The sequence below is a fragment of the Echinops telfairi genome, unplaced genomic scaffold, assembly GCF_000313985.2.
Source record: "Echinops telfairi isolate 266 unplaced genomic scaffold, ASM31398v2 ScPeMD7_7469;HRSCAF=8507_1, whole genome shotgun sequence".
Classification (NCBI taxonomy): Eukaryota; Metazoa; Chordata; class Mammalia; order Afrosoricida; family Tenrecidae; genus Echinops; species Echinops telfairi.
The window spans coordinates 68394961-68414223 of NW_022111373.1; the positions used below are offsets into that span (position 1 = coordinate 68394961).

Below are 19263 nucleotides of genomic sequence, written 5' to 3' on the forward strand. Positions count from 1 at the left end.
TAGTTTGTCTCTCCCCCATGTATTCCCCTCCATACATCCTTGCATGTATATAGAATGTTACTTTACTGTTTGTATTCCATCAAGTCAATTCCTACTCGTATATGACAATGCAGACCTGCCCCAGAGAATTTCCTAGGCTTTTATATTTTCCAGGGGATGGGCGGGAGTAGAGGGATTGGAGGTAGTGGTATGCTGATGGTACAGTGGTAAAGTACACAGCTGATCACAAACTGAAGTTGGTGGTTTGAATCTACCAGCTGCTCCCTGGGAAAAAGATGTGTCAACATTTTTTTGTACATATTTTCAGCATTGGAAACCCAATGAGACCATTCTCTATCCTAAATGGTCACTAATAGAATCCACTGGAAAGCTACGGGGTGAATTGTTACAGGAGTAAAGTTCTTTCTTTCCTCAGAGCCCTTGTGGAGTTGATCCATTACCAACCTTGTAGTTAGCAACTGAGGACTTAACCAATGTGCTGCCAGGGCTCCTGAACCTAGGATATCCCCTAAGATACTTCCCCTCAGCTTAGGGTAAATCCAGTTTGAAACCCAAATCAGCTGGCTCAAAAATTTCATGATCTATGAGTCTATAAAATGAGAATGATTTGATGAAAAGTCCCACCCATGGAAGAAAGATCTATTCTTAGAAGACTAGCTCCTGTACAGGCCCACTTCTGTAGGAAGAGCTGTCTGAATCAATGGAGAAAACCTTACCTCAAATATGTCTAAAGTTACAACTTGATTCTTCTACATCTAAGTTTAGGGAACCTTCATTCACATGCTCAAGAGCTGCCATAATTGTTTACGTAGTCTTTCTAGGTGGTGAGAAATGCACTGGTGTCAAACAGGCTTGCAAATAATTGGAATAAAATTGTTGAAAATATGGGAAGTCATTGCATTTTGATGAGTATTGCTACCTATGAGAAGGATTTGGGGTCAAAGGTGACCACTTTACAGGACTCTTAATCCTATTAAAATCAGTCATAACTAAACTCCAAAATCACTGCCACTATGTCAACTCATAGTGATCCTGCAGGACAGGGTGGAACTGTCCCTGTGAGTTTCAAAGACTGTAACTCTTTATGGGAGTAGAAAGCCCCATCTTTCTTCTGCAGAACAGCTGGTGGTTTTGAACTGCAGACCTTGTTGTTAGCATCACCAGCTCTCGCCTATATTCAATCATTGGCTGTTTTAAATTATTTTGGCTGTGTATAGTCCTGCAAGTAGATGTAGGAATAGGAAGGCTTTGCTGTTGTTAGGCACTATCTGGTTAGTATGGACTCACAGGGCCCCTGTGGAGCTGACAAAACCCGACCATCCGACAACAACCATATAATCATTGCTATACTTTTGTTACAGTCATCGGATCAATCAATTTTGTTGAGGATCTTCCTTTATTTGCCTACCTTCTACTTTACCAAGCATATAAACCAGGCAGGTGTACTACTACAGGGACTGGCCCCTCCTTATAGCATGTCCAAAGCATGTGAGATGAAGTCTCACCATCCTCGTTTCTAAGACAAATTCCATGTTTCTTCAAAGAGAAATTTATTCATTCTTCTGAAATCTATCGTATAATCAATATTTTTGCCAACACCATAATTGATAGGTATCAATTCTTTAGTTTAGAAGGCTTCAGGAATCTTTAATGAATTGCCATAAGCAACCTTCCAACTCCATGTCATAGGATCACTTGAGTTTAAATTAACTCAATGGCAGTCAGTAGTTTTGTTTGTTTGTTTGTTTTTAAGTATGAAAACCCTGCCTGGTTTCCCTGTAAGGGTGTGAGGAAGTCTGGTGGTATTGGGCGGCTCACCACAAGGCCAGCTGTTTGAGCCCACCGCTACTTCTGGGGAGAATGATTAGGCTTCTCTTCCGGTAAAGATTCACAGCCTCTGAAACCCACAGGGGAAGTTCTATTCAGACCTATTGGTTGACTATGAGTCAGAGTTGACGCCATGGCAGAAGGTGTGCGTTTGTTATGCTTTTATTTCAATAGGACTCAGGGTGGAGGTGGAAGGAGAAAACAAGCACGGCTGAAAATGGGCATTCTGATCACAGGAAGACATGTAAACATGTATTGAAATGAACTCCTTTCACAATTCAACAAGTGACTTAGGGAACTTACTACACTAGCTAGATCATGCAAGTCTACCTATATTTTACAGCTCTAACTACGCCTCAGTGGAAACGTGTAGATTTGACCACAGGTCCAATGCCAACTATAGATTATTGACCACAAGTGCTAATGACATGGCTCAAGGAGAGCCTATGGACAGATTCTCGTGAGGGCACAGGTTCCATCTACTGCCTTTGTAACCTGGGACCATCCCTCTAGTGATTGCTAACCCATAAAACAATGTGCTTCCATTTAGCCATCTAACACTGATGATCTCTCCAGATGAAGAAATTTTGTTCACAAGCTCTTTGAATTGGTTTTTAAATACGAAATTAAAAAAAAAAATTTATCTAGTTAATCAAATAAGTGTGACCTCTAAGTAGTCTGTCTGAGCTTTCTTTTCAATAAATGATCATCCTGGGAATGTGACAATATGATTGTTTGAAATCAGACTTGAAACTTACCAATTCTTCTATTTTAATGCTATATTGTATAAAGAATAAAATAATATCCATGCCCTTTTCCTTTTTTCAAAATTTATAGATTAATAATAAGAATATCTCAGCTCTCTGCTCCTCCTCATGCGACAGACAGCTGCCTCTCCCATTCCCATGCAGTCCCAGCTGCATCCCGGAGACACGATGGTGAAGGTTGGCGTGAACGGATTCGGCTGCATTGGGCGCTTGGTCACCAGGGCAGCTTTCAATTCTGGCAAAGTGGATATTGTTGCCATCAATGACTCTTTATTGATCTGTACTACATGGTCTACATGGTCCAGTATGATTCCACCCACGGCAAGTTCAATGGCACTGTCAAGGCTGAGAATGGGAAGCTTATTGTCAGTGGGAAGGCCATCTCCATCATCCAGGAGCAAGATCCCGCCAACATCAAGTGGGGTGAGGCCGGTGCTGAGTATGTCGTAGAGTCCACTGGTGTCTTCACCAACCCAGAGAAGGTTGGGGCTCACTTGAAGGGCGGTGCCAAAAGGCGGTGATCATCTCTGCCCCTTCTGCTGCTGCCCCCATGTTTGTGATGGGCGTGAACCATGAGAAGTATGACAACTCCTTCAAGATTGTCAGCAATGCCTCCTGCACCACCAACTGCTTAGCTCCCCTGGCCAAGGTCATCCATGACAATTTTGGCATCGTGGAAGGATTAATGACCACAGTCCATGCCATCACTGCCACCCAGAAGACTATAGATGGCCCCTCTGGGAAACTCTGGCGTGATGGCCGTGGGGCTGCTCAGAACATCATCCCCGCATCTACTGGCGCTGCCAAGGCTGCGGGCAAGGTTATGCTGGAGCTGAATGGGAAACTGACTGGTATGGCCTTCCATGTCCCCACCTCCAATGTGTCCATCCTGAATCTGGAGAAAGCTGCCAAGTACGATGACATCAAGAAGGTGGTGAAGCAGGCAGCTGATGGTCCCCTAAAGGGCATCCTGGGCTACACTGAGGACCAGGTTGTCTCCTGTGGCTTCAACAGTGACACCTACTCTGCCACCTTTGATGCTGGGGCTGGCATTGCCCTCAACGACCACTTTGTCAAGCTCAGTTCCTGGTATGACAATGAATTTGGCTACAGCAACAGGGTAGTGGACCTCATGGTCCACATGGCGTCCAAGGAGTAAGAGCCCCCCTGGGCCACCAGCCCCAGCAATGGCACCAGAGGAAGAGAGGCCCTCAGCTACTGGGGGGTTTTTGCCCCTAATTCAATCCCCCAACACACTGAGAATATTCCATCCAGACCCCCTGAAGGAAGGGGAGGGGCTTAGAGAACCCGACCATGTCATGTACCAGCAATAAAGTACACTGTACCCAGCCAAAAAAAGAGAATATCTCACATTTACAGCATCAACTGCGTGCCAACCACTGTTAAGAACACAGCATGCATTAGTTCACATAATACTCACAAAAATCCAATGAGATAGTCCTTATAATATTCATCATTGTGACAACATTTTCCCATTTTGCAGAAAAGGAAAGCTAGCTTGTCCTCAGTCACACTACTAGTTAGTAGAAGGATCTAATTTCTGTTTCTGTTTTCAGAGTTGAATTCCAACCTGTGGAAGAAACTCTTTGGGCCAAAGCTCTGTGTAAATCATATTAATGTTTCAGTAAGCTTCAAATCCAAAAAAACAGAATCTACTCTAGCTAGTTAAAACCTTCATCAGAAGAGCTGAATAAACAAACAAACAAATAAGTACAGGGCTACTCTTAAAATTGCTTCAATGACAGTGAGGTAGATAACTTTTGAGGTACAATTCCGAAAATAACACTGAGGAACTGAATGCCATGGGACCTACTGCTTCTCCCAGCGTCTAGAATCTACCATTGTAGAATTCCACTCTACTAACATGATCAGAATCCTGATTCATAGCAGCGACCTCCAATGTTGCACTATGCCTGCTGCAATCCGTGCCAACAAAAGGGTTGTTCTGTTGTCTCCCTTTGGATATTCCCTCATTCATCCCTCTCCTCCCACGCTGAACTCTGGCAGCCACTAATCTTTTCATTACCCTCCTACTTGTGTCCTTTCCAGGATGTCCTATGGTTTGGACACAAACAGAGCTTTCTCAAACGCTGTCCTTCTTTCACTGAGTACTATGGGCTTAAGGTTCCTCCATGTCTCTTAGTGACATGATGGTTCATTTATTTTTCATTGCTGAATAATACTCCATTCTGTGGATCCACCACAGCTTGTTTATCTCTTTACCTATTGAAGGATATTTTGGTTGTCTTCAACTTTCAGCAACTATGATTAAAGCTTCTAAAAACATTTGTGTTCAGGTTTTCATGTGGACCTAAATTTTCAATCTCAAGTGGGTAAGTATTCAGGAGCACTATTACTGAACTGAACGGTAAGCTTATATTTACTTTTGTAAGAAACTTTCAGACTCTTTCAAAATAGGGGTACCGTTTTACATTCTTATGGATAAAATTTTAAAAGCATTCTACCCTTTAATTCTTTCAGGGGCAGTGCATTCACAGCTACCTCATCCTGGCAGGGCTACTCAATCAAATAGTCCACAGCATTGTTAATGGGTGAGGTGGCTGATTGAGAATGCCAGGTCCAAAAACTCTCGCCATCCAAGATCATATCACATATTCTTGAAGAGGCAGGACATGAGGGCTTCCACAGAGTTCTATTCAATCATTTGTAAAAACCCAGTGACGTTTATAAAGAAAAGGCCAGGAATGTTGGCAGAGGCACTAGCAAGCTACCTCTGGACCACAGAAACAACTCCCAATCTTGGCAAGAATGTAAATTAGACCCTTGAGTTCTGACAGCAGTATGTCAACCTCACCAAGGTTGAAAGTGTATGTGTCAATCAACTGCCACCACAAGAACCTTCATTTTAGCTACGCATTAGTCACCTCGGTCGTCTGGAGTGTGGCTCTTAGTGACATGATGGTCATGTCAAAAACCTGGATGACTTCAGATTAGGAGGAAGACCTATGACAATGTCAGAGAGCATTTAGGGAATAAGTGTATGAACACTGCTGGAGTCCCTGAATAGCACAAACAATTAAGGTACTCAACTGGAGCACAGGCCAAAAGGTTGGAGGTTCAAAGCCATTCAGAGGTGCTTGAACAACAGGCCTGGTGATCAGCTTCAAAAAGGCCACAGCCCAAATCAACTCAATGGTCACTAGCAACATTATCCTGCTGCCAGGAGAAATCACTACACCTTTTCTGAGACTGACGTGGTGTGATCTCAGCAAAGCCTTTTGAATGTCACCAATTCCACTTCTAAAAATGAGTCCTGAGAAATAAGCTAACATCGGTCTATGTCCTACGCATTAAAATGTTCATTTAGGAACAATGTCTAATACGAATACAGAAAAGGTAAATTGTTCATGTGGCTGTTCTTCTATCCATAATCTTTGTAACTCCCACCCAGTGAATGGACAAGGAGCATGTATCAGGTGTAGCTGACTCTAGCCCAGGGACTGGTCAGTGTTATCATTGCACTGATTCTAAGAATGAGCATCTCAGACGCAACAGGAATCCCATGGCCATCAAGAAAGAAGACTCAGCAGTGAAGTACATGTGAGAGGTGAGGAAGGTAGCACAAGCACCAGAGACCATAGCACTGAAACTAGGAGGCAGAACGGGGAGGCAGCCTTGAGCCAGTGAGGCCCAGTGGTGGACTTCCTGGCCCACAGGGCAAGGTAGAGGCCAAGGGACCATGAGCGGAAGGCTGAGGGTTAGAGAGAGACATGCCTGCCCCCACTGCTGGAAAGGACTGTTTCATGTCCCTAGCATGTTGTAAGCCACTAGCTTCCCTAATAAACCTTATAATTGCAAATTTTGTGCAGCCATTGCACCAAATGATCAAACCCAGAGAGTAAGAGTGCTGTGGGAAGGAATGGTTGGTGTCAGAATAGGGTACAGAAGGATGGAGGTGGAGGCAGATCTGACCTCTGCATTATGGAAATTGAACTTGGTCTGGTACCAAATTGGATTCTCCTTGGCTTCTGTGTAGCCAGAAGAGCTCAGATGTGGCCCCCATGCCATTTCCTCAGCCACAATGGCAAGGAATTCATATCCACAAGAAATTGATTGAAACAATTATGATACAACCTTACAATGAAATTCTAGGCAGTCACTAAAAAGAAAGCCTAAATATGTTTAAATATTGTCTTCAAGAGAAGTCTGTGAGATAATTTCTAAAAGCAGGTGTATTTGGGTGTGTGCATACAATTTCTGGAATAATATATGCACTGAAATATCAATAGTGGTAACTTTGAATGTTTATGGTTTTTGAGTATTCTCTATGCTATTTATTGGCTTGGAGTTTTTGTGTTTAATTGCATTATTTTTTAATCATAAAAAATAATGATCATAATTGTTTTAAGGTCCAATATCACTTTTAATTCAGAAGAACAGTCAAAGTTATATCCTGAAATTCATGTCCTCGGATATAGAAGCTCTAAGTTCTGGTAGTTCAAAGTGTTCAGTAGCTAACCAAAGAGTTGGCAGCCCAAACTCACCAGTCACTCTGCAGGAGGAAACTGACAGTCTGCTTCTGCCAAGACGTACAGCCCTGGGAACACTGGAGTTATCCTATCCTATATCATACATCCTATCCTATATCCTGTCCCACCCCATTTCATCCCATCCTCTCCAGCCTCTTAAGAATTGGAGTCGATTCTATGACAGTTTTTTGTTTGTTTGTTTGTTTCTGAAGCTCTTCCTCTGTACCTTGTATCAATATTACAAATGCAAATTCGAATACCTATTGAAGGTAAATGAATTTAATTGTAGGCAAATTAAAGAAGTGAAATAACACAATATAAGACAGTAGAAGGGGGAGGTAGGCATACAGCACACACCCAGTATAAAGGCATTCACATTCAAGAAGTTTCAAAACATCATAGTACTCAAAATACGCTGGCTGAATTTGAACAGAATTACTAGAAAGCAGCCTCATAGTTTAAGGTGGCACCCATCCAGGACATAACTGAAACTCTCTCACAGCACTACACCACAACTGAACCTCCCTGCCCCTCTCCTAGGGCTAGACTAGTGAAATCTAAGAAAATACTTGTGAAATGATCTTCCTGGAGTTCAATGTAAGAAAAAAAAAAAAGTGTCTCTCCTGATAAATGTGGCTGCATCCTCCCATAACAGAATCAGAGTAACTGTGCAGTTTGTTGGCTTTCTGCTGTTTGCTATTTGTTGGGGGACAAAAGCCAGACACTCCCCTTAGCCTAGGTTTCCTGACGCTGATTTTCTCCCCTCCACCACGGAGTTGTTATGCACTAGCTTTGACAGTTACAGTGTATGTAATAAGTCATAATTAACAAATTAAAATATAAAGTTAAAAAGTAGTAATAATAATATAGTAATAATATATTATGTATTTATACCACTTGAAATATTTTTGAAATTCATATTGGACAGCAGAGAATTAAAATAGATTAATGTATTAGAAAAATTAAAATTATCATTCAAGAAAATAACTGCCAAGCCATGTACATTGGTATTATTTCTACTGATGGGCTAAATATTTAACTCTAAAATATGGACTGAGAATATAATATGGGGATTTTAGCAGCTGATTTGGAAAGGAGCAAATGAAAATGACAGGTTCAAAAAAATGATAGCAGAAGGAGGCAAGAAGTAGAATAAAAAGGAAAAGTTTAAAAAATGCATTGCAGAATATGTGTGTATAGAAACTATTGTACATAAAATAAAAATAAAACAAACAGCATCTTTCTTAGGAAGCTAACAACCAGCTAAGTCTACCAGCAGCCTCTTTCATTTCCTCCCCAGGCCTGTGCCTCCTTGGTCTTCCTGCCCCCCCACTCCCCCCAGGGTACTTCCTCTCACTGCGTCCCCTGCTGCTTTGCCTCCCACTATTAGCCTCTTTCTGAAAAACTGAAAATGAGAACATAAATATTCTTCAAACTTGAAGTCTGGGAACTAAGATGTTTATTAAAAATTAAAAATTGATGGTAGGTAATTATCAAAATGAAATGTGCTAAGATGAATAATATTAAAATTAATTATTAAATCTTTAAAATGATATTTTATTTTTATATTTATAAGCTGTTCCTTTATCAGGAGTAGAAGTTTCAAGGACCAATGAAATGCTGAGAAAAGTTAAAGGCTGACAATGTACAAATTCAAGATATATGTTGAGTCAAAAATGTAACTTGGTGGTAAAAAGCAAAGCAGTGCTCTCGTCACCCAGAGGTGTCTATAGCAAAGAGCACTAACGCTTTTTGTATCTGGTGAAATAAAGTTTAAAAATCTCAAATAGATCGGTATATCCTGGTTATTTTTAAGAAACAGATTTTTTTGCTATTTAACTACATTTTTTGAACTCTCATGAACATGGGATAAAACTAAACATTTTATTCACATATATTGATTCATTCAAAACATTTTATTCACTTAGCAAGGTCCCTGAATAATAAACCACCCTTTGTTTTACTTCGATTAATTGGAACACATAATTTTTGGTGAGTGGTCAGAAATTTTTAGCAAGTAAAGTAAAAGCTGAATGAGAAAGAAAGAACTGTTATACCAATATCTATATAGTTTGAGATAGGACACTAAAAAGACTCCAGGCTATAAGACTAAAACCTTTAGAGAAAAATTAAGTAAGAAATATCATATACTGATTAATATTAGGAAAGTCTAACAAACAAACAAACAAACAAAATTCTCTCTCTCTCTCTCTCTCTCTCTTTCTCCCTGCTTCTCCCAAATCTAAAAAAAACACAGTGGAGTATGAATGACACCGGACGTTTCTGCACCAGTAACAAAAATGAATGTAGTACACTTTATATGATACCCACAGCATCGGCGTTCAATAAACATTAAAGATCACATTGCCTGTGCTGCTGACGTAAACATAATTACTAATGGCGACCGAGAGAAGCAGCACCGTGATTATTACTATAAGACAGCAAAGAGAGGGAGGCTGCATTGAGTAAAGCGCATTTCACTCCAAGACAACAAAGTGTGCTAGAGCCATTGAGCACTGTGAGAACATCAGAAGGTTTTACCAAAAGCCTGCAGGAGAGAGAATCTGTTTACTGTGGTGCCATAAACCTACCCACCAAAGTGACTTATCGGTGCCCAGAATTAACGCCTAGAAACTCAGATTCAACAAATTAGCAGCAAATTACTGAGAAACAACGACATGATGTCTGCAGTTCCATTTAAATAAAACGCCACCGCGGCAGAAGCCAGGAAGGGAGCAGGCAGTGACTGGAGCAGCAGCGGTAAGCCGTAAAGGCTTCTTCATTTTCTTGTCATTTAAGAATTAAGCCACTTCCAGTTCACACACAGCCTACCAGGTGCACTAAATTGATGTCATTATGAGCCATCAGGAAATACCCACGGAGACCGCCACCAACACTGAGAAGTTTTGTTAAACAGCTGTGTGTTTTAATTGATTTGTATTATTTAAAACAGGAACAGTGAGAAGTCAGTTTTCGGATGTTGTGTAGAAGAGACGCCTGAAGACTCCAGGGAGACTGAGTTCAGAAGAAAGCCAATCACTGGAACTTCACTTGAGCACTTAAGATTATTACTAGAGGAAGCACAATTAAATCATCACAGTTTATCAGCTAGCATTATAAATCACCAGGCAACATATCAAGCTTCATTATTTAAGAATCGTTAACCAGCCACTTCCTGCATAACTGAGACTTCAAAGCAATCTATTCACCGAAAGGTATTTAAGGAGTTTTGCTTTCTATTATGTTTTGGTGTTTTGTTTTTGTGTGTTTTTCTGCCCCCTATGCCCCAGGAAATTTATCATAGAAAGATAATGAACACTCACTGAAATTAATTACCATATTTTTGCATGTCTTAGGGCATGCCTGAGTATTCAAAAAGAAATCAATGATATTTGGGATATGCAAAATTTTTATTGCACAGGTATCTCCAATTCCATTGTCTGCTGAAACCGAAACCCAGTCATTTTAGACTCACAGTGACCCTGTGGGAAAGAGTAGAACTTCCTCTGGGCTTTCCGGGTCTGTCCATCTTTCCAGGAGCAGAAAGCCTCATCTTCCTCCCTCAGAGCGCTTGGGGCTCATTTTTCTCTGACCTCGAGCTTAGCAGCCCAATGTATAACCAGGGCTCCTTCCTTTCCATTGCCAACAGATACCCACATTTAAGCCAGTCCTCTCATGGTTCTTGCGTTGTGGGAACATACGAGAAACAACAATCAATGGGTTTCACTCCAGGTTTATCCACCCAACCCCAACTCAGTCACTGCATTCTGATAGTGGTCTCTAGTTCCCACCCATGGAGTTAGAAAACTAAGTACCTCAAACTTAAAGTCTACAGTTCCAGTGTTAGAAAAGATATATTCTAAGGAAGATACAGCAAAGAATGGGTTTTGAACACAATTATTTCTCCTGAGAGCTGGAAAGTACAGCTTGGATTGAAGGCAATTTTGAAAAGGTCGCACTCCCTAAGAGAGAGGGTGTATGGGGGGAGTGTGATGGTGGTGGTAGTCTGTCTCTGTGGGTAAGAATCACACGATACAATGGAACTCCTTGTGGTTTGGGATCTGAGAACAAAGAGGATATAAGCCTAAAACCCATGGATCTCAGGAGTTTCCAAGTCTCTTCAAGAAAATGCCCTTCTTTCATTAATATGGTCAGGTAGTTGTAAAGTAGAAAAGACATACAAACTTGTCTGGCTCTGAGAGGGCTAAAGAGTCATTGGAGCGGTTTCTAGTCCTGGCATGGTCACGGAGAAGAATGAGCGCAGCATGGCTGACTTACGCATACTAGGGACCAAAGAACGTTTAAGAATATCCCAGAAGGTGTTTTAACTTTTAAAATATAGAAAAGCATTTTCTATAGAAAAAAATTTTAGGTAAAAAAAATATTTTAATACAATGTTAATTATATTAAAGAGTATACAATGTCTTATATTTATTATATTAATTGATATATTAAAGACAATATATCAGTTAACTGATTATATTAAAGATAATATTAATATATTTTATAACAAAGAACTCATAAAATATATTTTAAAATATACTGTAATTGAAGAAGGGGCCCACAAAGGGAAATATACCTAACACCCATTAGAGAGAAAGAGAGATGGAAAGAGACAAAGTCGGGAGGATGAGGGAGGGGGAGAAAAAGGATAGAAGGAAGCAGGATGCGTGGGTAAACACATTCAGCTAAGGGCCACGTGTTCGGCATTAGCTCCAAAGTGTAAAGTGGGCGATGAGTCAAATCCTCAATTTGATCTCGTTTAATCCTCATGGCTAAGAAAATCACGGAGGTAATGTTGTTAACCTGGAAGGAGTCACGATTAGGATCATTACAAATGATCCCTGGTGGTCCTGGGAGGAAAGGTCGGGCTGCTAACCTCAAAGTGGGGGCAGTTCCATCAGGTTAACTGCTCCACAGCAGGACAATGAGCATGCTGCCTGCCTCCAGAAGTCTCAGAAACCCTGTAGAATTGCTATGTGTTGGTGTCCACGGCAGGGGGTTTGGCTTGGTGGAATACTATTTCCATCATATATTTCCTTCTTAGGTGCTGGGCAGTTTTCGGTTTTACATATGTTACTTCATTTACTCTTCTCTCTAGGAGAGAGAAAGACACGAATGCACGGAAGTCTCAGTAACTTCCCCATGGTTGGTGAGTGGTACTGACCAATCAGTGTCAAGCCTACACTGTGGGAGTCAAGCTCCTGATAAAGTTTCCCCCAAGCCTCCTGGAAGACGTAGCTGGATATGCTTGGTCAGGAATTAGGCAACGTGAGTGGCAACCTCACCAGACTGCAGAGACGGCTGCGTCTAAATACCTCAGGAGCCAACTTGAAGAAGCTTTTACCCTTCAAAGAGGGGGCCGATACTGCTATCAAAATTAGGATACCAGCAATAGTGGATTAAAATTTATAAAATATACGCAAATATTTATATGCACAAATCCATAAATGTACATTTAAAAATGTCTTGTTTACTTTTGGAGGCCGCTAGATAATCAACAAAATTGAAAGCCTGGACATCAAGGAAAAGAAGCAAACATGTATCCCCCCTCTTATACAATACAGAACATATGCTAACCAAAAGGCTGGAGGAGTAAATCCACTCAGAACTTTCTCCAAAGAACAGCCTCGTCATTTCCCTGCCCAAAGGCAACCCTGGAAAAGACTCTGGTACATAGTTCCACTCCGACACACGGGGGTTGTCAGGCATCAGAGAATACGTGACAATCACCGTGTGTTTTCAGAATTGTGTGTTTTCACTGTGTGTTTTTGGAATTGTGGTCATGGTTTTGTTTTAAAAGAATCCTTCTCAGAAAGAAAATTGCTTTGAAAATGATGAGGGCAACATACGGACAAATGTGCTTGACACAATGGATGAATGTATGGAATGTGATGAGATCTAAGAGCCACCAATGAAAGCGTTTACTAACAATAATAAAAAAGGATATCATGTATACATAGGATTGTACAAATATGCAAATATAAGGTTCATATTTGCACATATTTTAATAAGGATAGATGTTTTTTTCCTTTTTTTAATTAAAATATCATTTTATTGGAAGCTTTTACATGAGGGCAACACATGTACAAATGTGCTTGACACAATGGATGTGTGGGTTGTGCTGTTGATGTTCTTAAACTATACTTAAAATGATTTGCCATTTAGGGTAAGTAACGTATAAACTCTATAATACATTTCATATGAATTTTTTCTTCATGAGTATATTTTCCTTCAATCATTGTATTATCAATTATTAAATAAATGATATTACTTCTAAGATAACACTGAACTTGTCAGAATAATGTTATCTAACCTGTATGGTGCTTACGTAGTTCCTAATGAAACATATATTATGAATATTAAAGTTTAAAAAAAAGAGTCCTTCCCTTTTTAAAAAGTAAATTTGTGTTTTATGATAATTGTAGATCTCCCTGTAGTTTTAAGAAATAATACAGATATTCTTCATGCCCTTTATTCAACTTACTCCAACAAGAGCATCTTCCAGAGCCGTAGCACAGCATCATGGATCAACAACGATTCAGTGAAGTGCAGTGCATTGCCCATGCCGCACAGATCCCTCATCTTGTCTTTTACACTCGCGGCTCTACCTCCTTAACTCTCGGCAACCACTAATCTAGTTTACATTTTTATAATCTTATCATTTTAAGAATATTATACAAATAGAATCAGACACTGTGTATCCTTTCGAGGTTGGCTTTTGCACTCAGGCTACTCCCTGGAGATACATACAAATTATTTTGTGTATCAACAGTTGGTACCATCAGCTCCATGACAGGATGTGCCATGGTTTGTGGAAGCATTCACTCCCCCACCTATGGATAGCCAAGCTATTTCCAGTTTGGGGTATTACAAATAAAGCTACTATAGACATTCATTTTAGGCTCTATCTATTAACAATATTTAAATTAGCTTAAATATTTAAGGATGATGTTCTTCTACATACACATTAAGTGTTCCAGACAATGGGGTTAAGGGGAAACCACACACACTTCTGAAAATTATTTGAAATGCTTATAAATAGTATTTGTCAGAGAAATCTGACACTATGAGCAGCTATCACTCAGAAATGGCTTAATTTCCAAAATAGGCCAATATAAATGGAAAATAATATGGAGTCATTTATAATTGCTAGGAATTATAAACAATGGGAAACAGAAAAAGGATTCTAGATGTTGAATATTTGAAAATAAATACACTCCTGAAAAATAAAAAACATTAAAAGATGAGAAGATATAAAGACTTGAAGGTAAACAAGTGACCATCCAGCAGAGAAGCAGCAAGCCCACATGGAAGAAGCACACCAGCCTGTGTGGTCTCTGGGACTAGCAGGCAACAGAAGACCCCAAACAAACAAACAAACCATGTTGTTGAGAATGGAGCAGAGACCCAAAGTCCATCTGAAGACAATGGACATCCCCTCACAGCGGGGTGACAGGGAAGGGATAAGTCAGTCAGGGTGCAGTAAAGCACTGATGAAACAAACAATACTCCTCTGGCTCTTTGAGGCTTCCTCACCCCCTCCCCACCACCCGCCCCTGTATCTTGACCCTAGTACTGCCTTTCACTGCGGGCTAGACTGGAGCATGTGCACAGATAAGAGCTCATGACACACGGAATCCAGGAACAGGAATGAGAGCAGTGATACCAGGAGGGGGAGGAGGGGACGAAGGGGGAACAGATCATGGTGACCGACACATAACCACATATCCCCACCCCTAAGGGGATGAAGAACAGAAACCATGGGGAAAGGGAGACAGTGGTCGATGAAAGATTTGAAAATAATAATAATTTATAATTTATCAAGGGGCTACAAGGGAGAGGGGGAGAAAAAGAGGAAATGACACCAAGGGCTCAATAGAAAGTAAATGTCTAGAAAATAATGATGGCAACTTATGTACAAGTGTGCTCGATATAATTAATGTATGATTGTTGCAAGAGCTCTAAGAGTCCTCAATAAAATGGTTTTTGTTTTTTTTTTAAGATGAGAAGACAATGTCTAAAATTTTCTTTTGAATTTCTCAGATGGGATGAGATGCAGAAAAAAGAAAACTGGCCATTAGTTGATGAATGTATTATATTATTTCCTCTACTTTTGGATATGTTTAACATTATACATAATAAAAAGCTTAAAAGGAAAAAAAAAAAGGCACTTCTCCAGCCCCTACATATTCACACCCATCAGCACATGCATCCTCAAGTAAAACTGAAGGCATGCTTTTATTTTATGACTTTAGCCCACAACACAATCATTGGCGTTCTTTCTCTAAAGCATAGATCCCATGCTGTCCCGTGGACATTACTATAACATTCTCTGTGCCAATTTAGGCAGACTCATCCTAAGCAGCTATTAACTTTCTTCAGGAAGTCTGTTATTAGGCTGTATGATTGAAATAATGGGGTGCCGGTGAGGCTGGACAAATGCAGGTAAGTAATCGCCATAATCAAATGCATGAGATTCATGAGTGGCTCGTATTCAAAAGAGAAGGTTCTCGTTAGACACGAACAGGTCCTTATATCAAGACAAATTCTGAGAGAACAGAAGTGTGATTACTAAATATGAAGAGCAACACACTATATGAGCAAAATCAGGCCTGAAAATGAAGCGACATGTGTTTCATATTATGCAAAGGTTGCTTTTGTTGTTAAGCCCCTCTAGGGGACTGGCCCTTATTATCATGTTCTGTCTGAAATCTAATAGTTCTGTAACGAATGTTGTCAATGGGGTGGACTGTGCAGTGCCACCACTATTCTACCCACTCGTCCCCATCTAGTGCTATATATCATGCCTCCTAAGTTGGCTTCTCTGAAAATGACTTGTTCTTTCTCCTGATGCAGCTTTACAGAGGTGAAGACTTATTCTTTCAATGACCCCAAACAAATAAAGAGCATATAAATATCAATCTGATATTCCAATATAGGATTAAAAGATAAGACTTCTACGGCAAATATTTGTGATGATTTTAAATATAGTAATGATTAGAAATTAGTTTTGCTTTTTTTTTTTCCTGCCTAGATATGGACTGGGATGAGGGATTAAATAGGAGGTGACGTAGTTGTTACCCACCTTACTGCTAACCATAAGGTCAGCAGTTCTAAACCATCAGCTGCTCCAAGGGAGAGAGAGGAGGTTTTCTACTCCCATAAGGGTTACAGTCTCAGAAACTCACAGAGGCAGTTCTACCATGCCCTGTAGGGACGCTATGAGTTTGTTTGTTTTATTATTAGACTGTGATAGATAGGGGGAAAGTGGCCCACTAGTAGACTGTCTGTAAAACGTTTAAATGCCTATACATTAAGTATATTAGTCAATTCAATTAAAAATAATGAAGGAACAGATTTGTCTGTTTGGTTGATTTGGCAGTTTAAGAGTCCTACTGATGGAGACGAGTCTATTGGCAATCCTTACAAAATAGGAAACTGTATTGGGAAACTAGAGAAAATAAAGTTAAGTTCCAAATCGTTTTCTTAAGTCATAAATCAGAACATAGACATGTGGAATTAAAACTTAAAATGGCATAGACCACTAGGAATTGTGCAATAGACTTGCAATGAGGGGATTAATAATAGGTCTGCTAGTGACAGAAAAAGCAATAGGATGAGAATTAGGCTCTGGAGCATAATGAAAAAATTAATTGAGAAGTGGCTGAGAAAAAGGGTGCTACAGTTAAGTACACATACATCTTTGGATACTCTCTTCCATCCTTTTTCCATTTTCCTGGGTCCTGTGGATTCTAGCTTGCTAGGAGGCATTTGGGGACAGTTGTGGTCATTGACAGGGCAATGAAAACGTGAATTCTTAGCACTCACATTGACATACATATGAAAGTTGGATATTGAATGAGAAGAAGAATCCATGCATTTGAATCAGATACTGGAAAGGAATACTGAAAATACCATGAATTGCTAAAAGGACAAACAGATCTGTCTTGGAAAAAGTAAGGCCAGAGTGCCCCTTACAGGATGGTGAGATTTCATCTTTCATACTTCAGACACGTTGTCTGGAGAGACCAGTCCCTAGGGAAGGCCGTCATGCTTGGTAAAGCAGAGGCGCACCTACGAGAGGAAAGACCTCAATGAGATGGATTGACACTGCGGCTGCAACGAGGGGCGGAAGTGGAGGAACACTTGTGAAGAGGCGTCGACCGGGCTGTGTTTTGTTTCATCGTGCACAGGGTTGCTATGGGTTGGAATTGACTTGATGGCACCTAACGACAACAACAACAACACAAGTCAGAATTGAATGAATGACAGTGGGTGAAATAAAAGAACTGCAATGGTTAAGAAGATATGACCAATGGTAAGGACAGGGAGGGAAGGAGCAGAATATTAGAATTACAAGGCTTAACTGTATTCCACATAAAGTATAACGGCTGGCTGTAGGAGGTGGTACTGGGAGGGAAAGGGTGCCCTCACCTGCTAATAGAAAGGTTAGAGGTTTAAGTCCATCCAGAGAAGCCTCACAAGAAAGACCTGGCAATCTATTTCTGAAAAATCAGCCATCGAAAGCCCTATGAAGGAGCACAGTTTTACTCTGATGAATATGGGTCCATCAAGAGTTGTAATCAAATTCAAGGTCACTAATGAAATATACATGACTTTCAATCTAGTTTTCTCCGCAGTTAAATCTAGAAAACAGTTACTTGTGGTAATTATCAAAATGTTGTTTCTGACATGCCCAAGGATTCTTGTTTGGATTGGGAGATAAAAAAACAAAATAGTTATTATTGTGATCAAACACAAAAGAGGACATAAAAATTCTAATGGCTGATACAGTCGTTTTCAAAGGAAACTGATTAAGCTTAACTGAGGCTAGGGAAAATAACAAAGATTTTGATATAAGTAAAAATGATTTTTTCAGAGACTATGATTGGTTGCAAGGTGATGAGTATTTTTAAATTTCTAAAATAATTAACTGCTAAATTTAGCAAGGCACTAGTAATGACTTTTATGATTGACAGATCTATTTTCTCTACTTTTGCAAATCACTATAGCAAATCTATTACTAATCAAAAGTTAATTTTCTGTTTTTTGCAAATGCACCTATTAGTCAAACTATGAAGCATTACAGCTGACAGAAGTGAAATAATATTTCTTAGGATATATGCCAACTTAGTTTCTATACTCATTTAAAGTTTTCTTGAGCAACTCTCATATTACTAAGTACTGTGCTGGTAATAAAAAAAAAAGCCCAAAGACCCACTGCCGTCAAGTCGATTCTGACTCGGTGATCGCCTACAGGGCTTCCAGGACTGTAGTTCTTTACAGGATACGCACCTCAATGCTGAACCCGGAGTAAAAATGCGGTATATGCCCTCACAAGCATGACTAGTCTTGTGGAAAAGACAAGCATTAATACAACAGAGAGAGGGAGAATAAAAAGTGGTGGTAAATGCCATAAAGGAAAAATGAGAGGGTGCCAACAGAAGCTGGGTGATCAGTCTCCATTAAGATTACCCTCTGGAGGGGCTCTACCCACAAACACCGGCGTGGTCAAGCCAGTTTGGATTATGAGCGCTTAAAACAAGGGGCGACCCCACACCTAGGTCTGAGAAGGTGTTTTCAGAGAGAGCTAGAATAAAACAGGAGCGGAGGGAAAAGCGGTGTTCACTAACATGAAGATTGTTTCTAACCTGTTGGCTAATGGTGTCCCAGGGCCCTTGCAGAAGCCGTGTCTTGTAGCACTCATGGACTTCTTCCCACACATCCTTCAGAGTTAAAGGTCTTCCATCTGTGTAAGGGTGAGTGAAATACTTTCAGTTAGTAATTTCATGGACACGTGGTGCTTGGGGTCTACCTAGAAATACTGGAAGAATACTGTGTTAGTCTGGGTCCATTCGAGAAACAAATCCACAGAAACTCATATGTATAAGAGAGAGTTTTATATAAAGGGTAAGCGCACATTAAGAAAACACCCCCCCCCCAAATAAAAATAAATAAATAAAACATCCCAACCCAGTGCTGTCCAACCCCAAAAGTCCAACATTTGCCCATATGTCAGACACCAATCCACAAAGTCCTCTTCCATCTCACAAAACACATGCAATGATGACAACTGCAGGAGGAAAACCGAGTCAGTGAATGTGTAAGCATCTCAGCGCTGGCAGGGGTCTCCACACGGCTGCTCCAGCACCCAG

General features: G+C 40.3%; 1 protein-coding gene across 1 annotated transcript in view; it reads right to left on the minus strand.

The window, feature by feature from the left end:
• ATG10 (autophagy related 10) overlaps nt 1–19263 on the minus strand; it is a 376082-nt gene that overhangs the window by 75644 nt on the left and 281175 nt on the right. The window contains exon 5 of the mRNA XM_004703653.3: nt 18760–18857. Within this exon, the coding sequence (XP_004703710.1) occupies nt 18760–18857 (98 nt within the window). The remainder of the gene's footprint in view (nt 1–18759; nt 18858–19263) is intronic.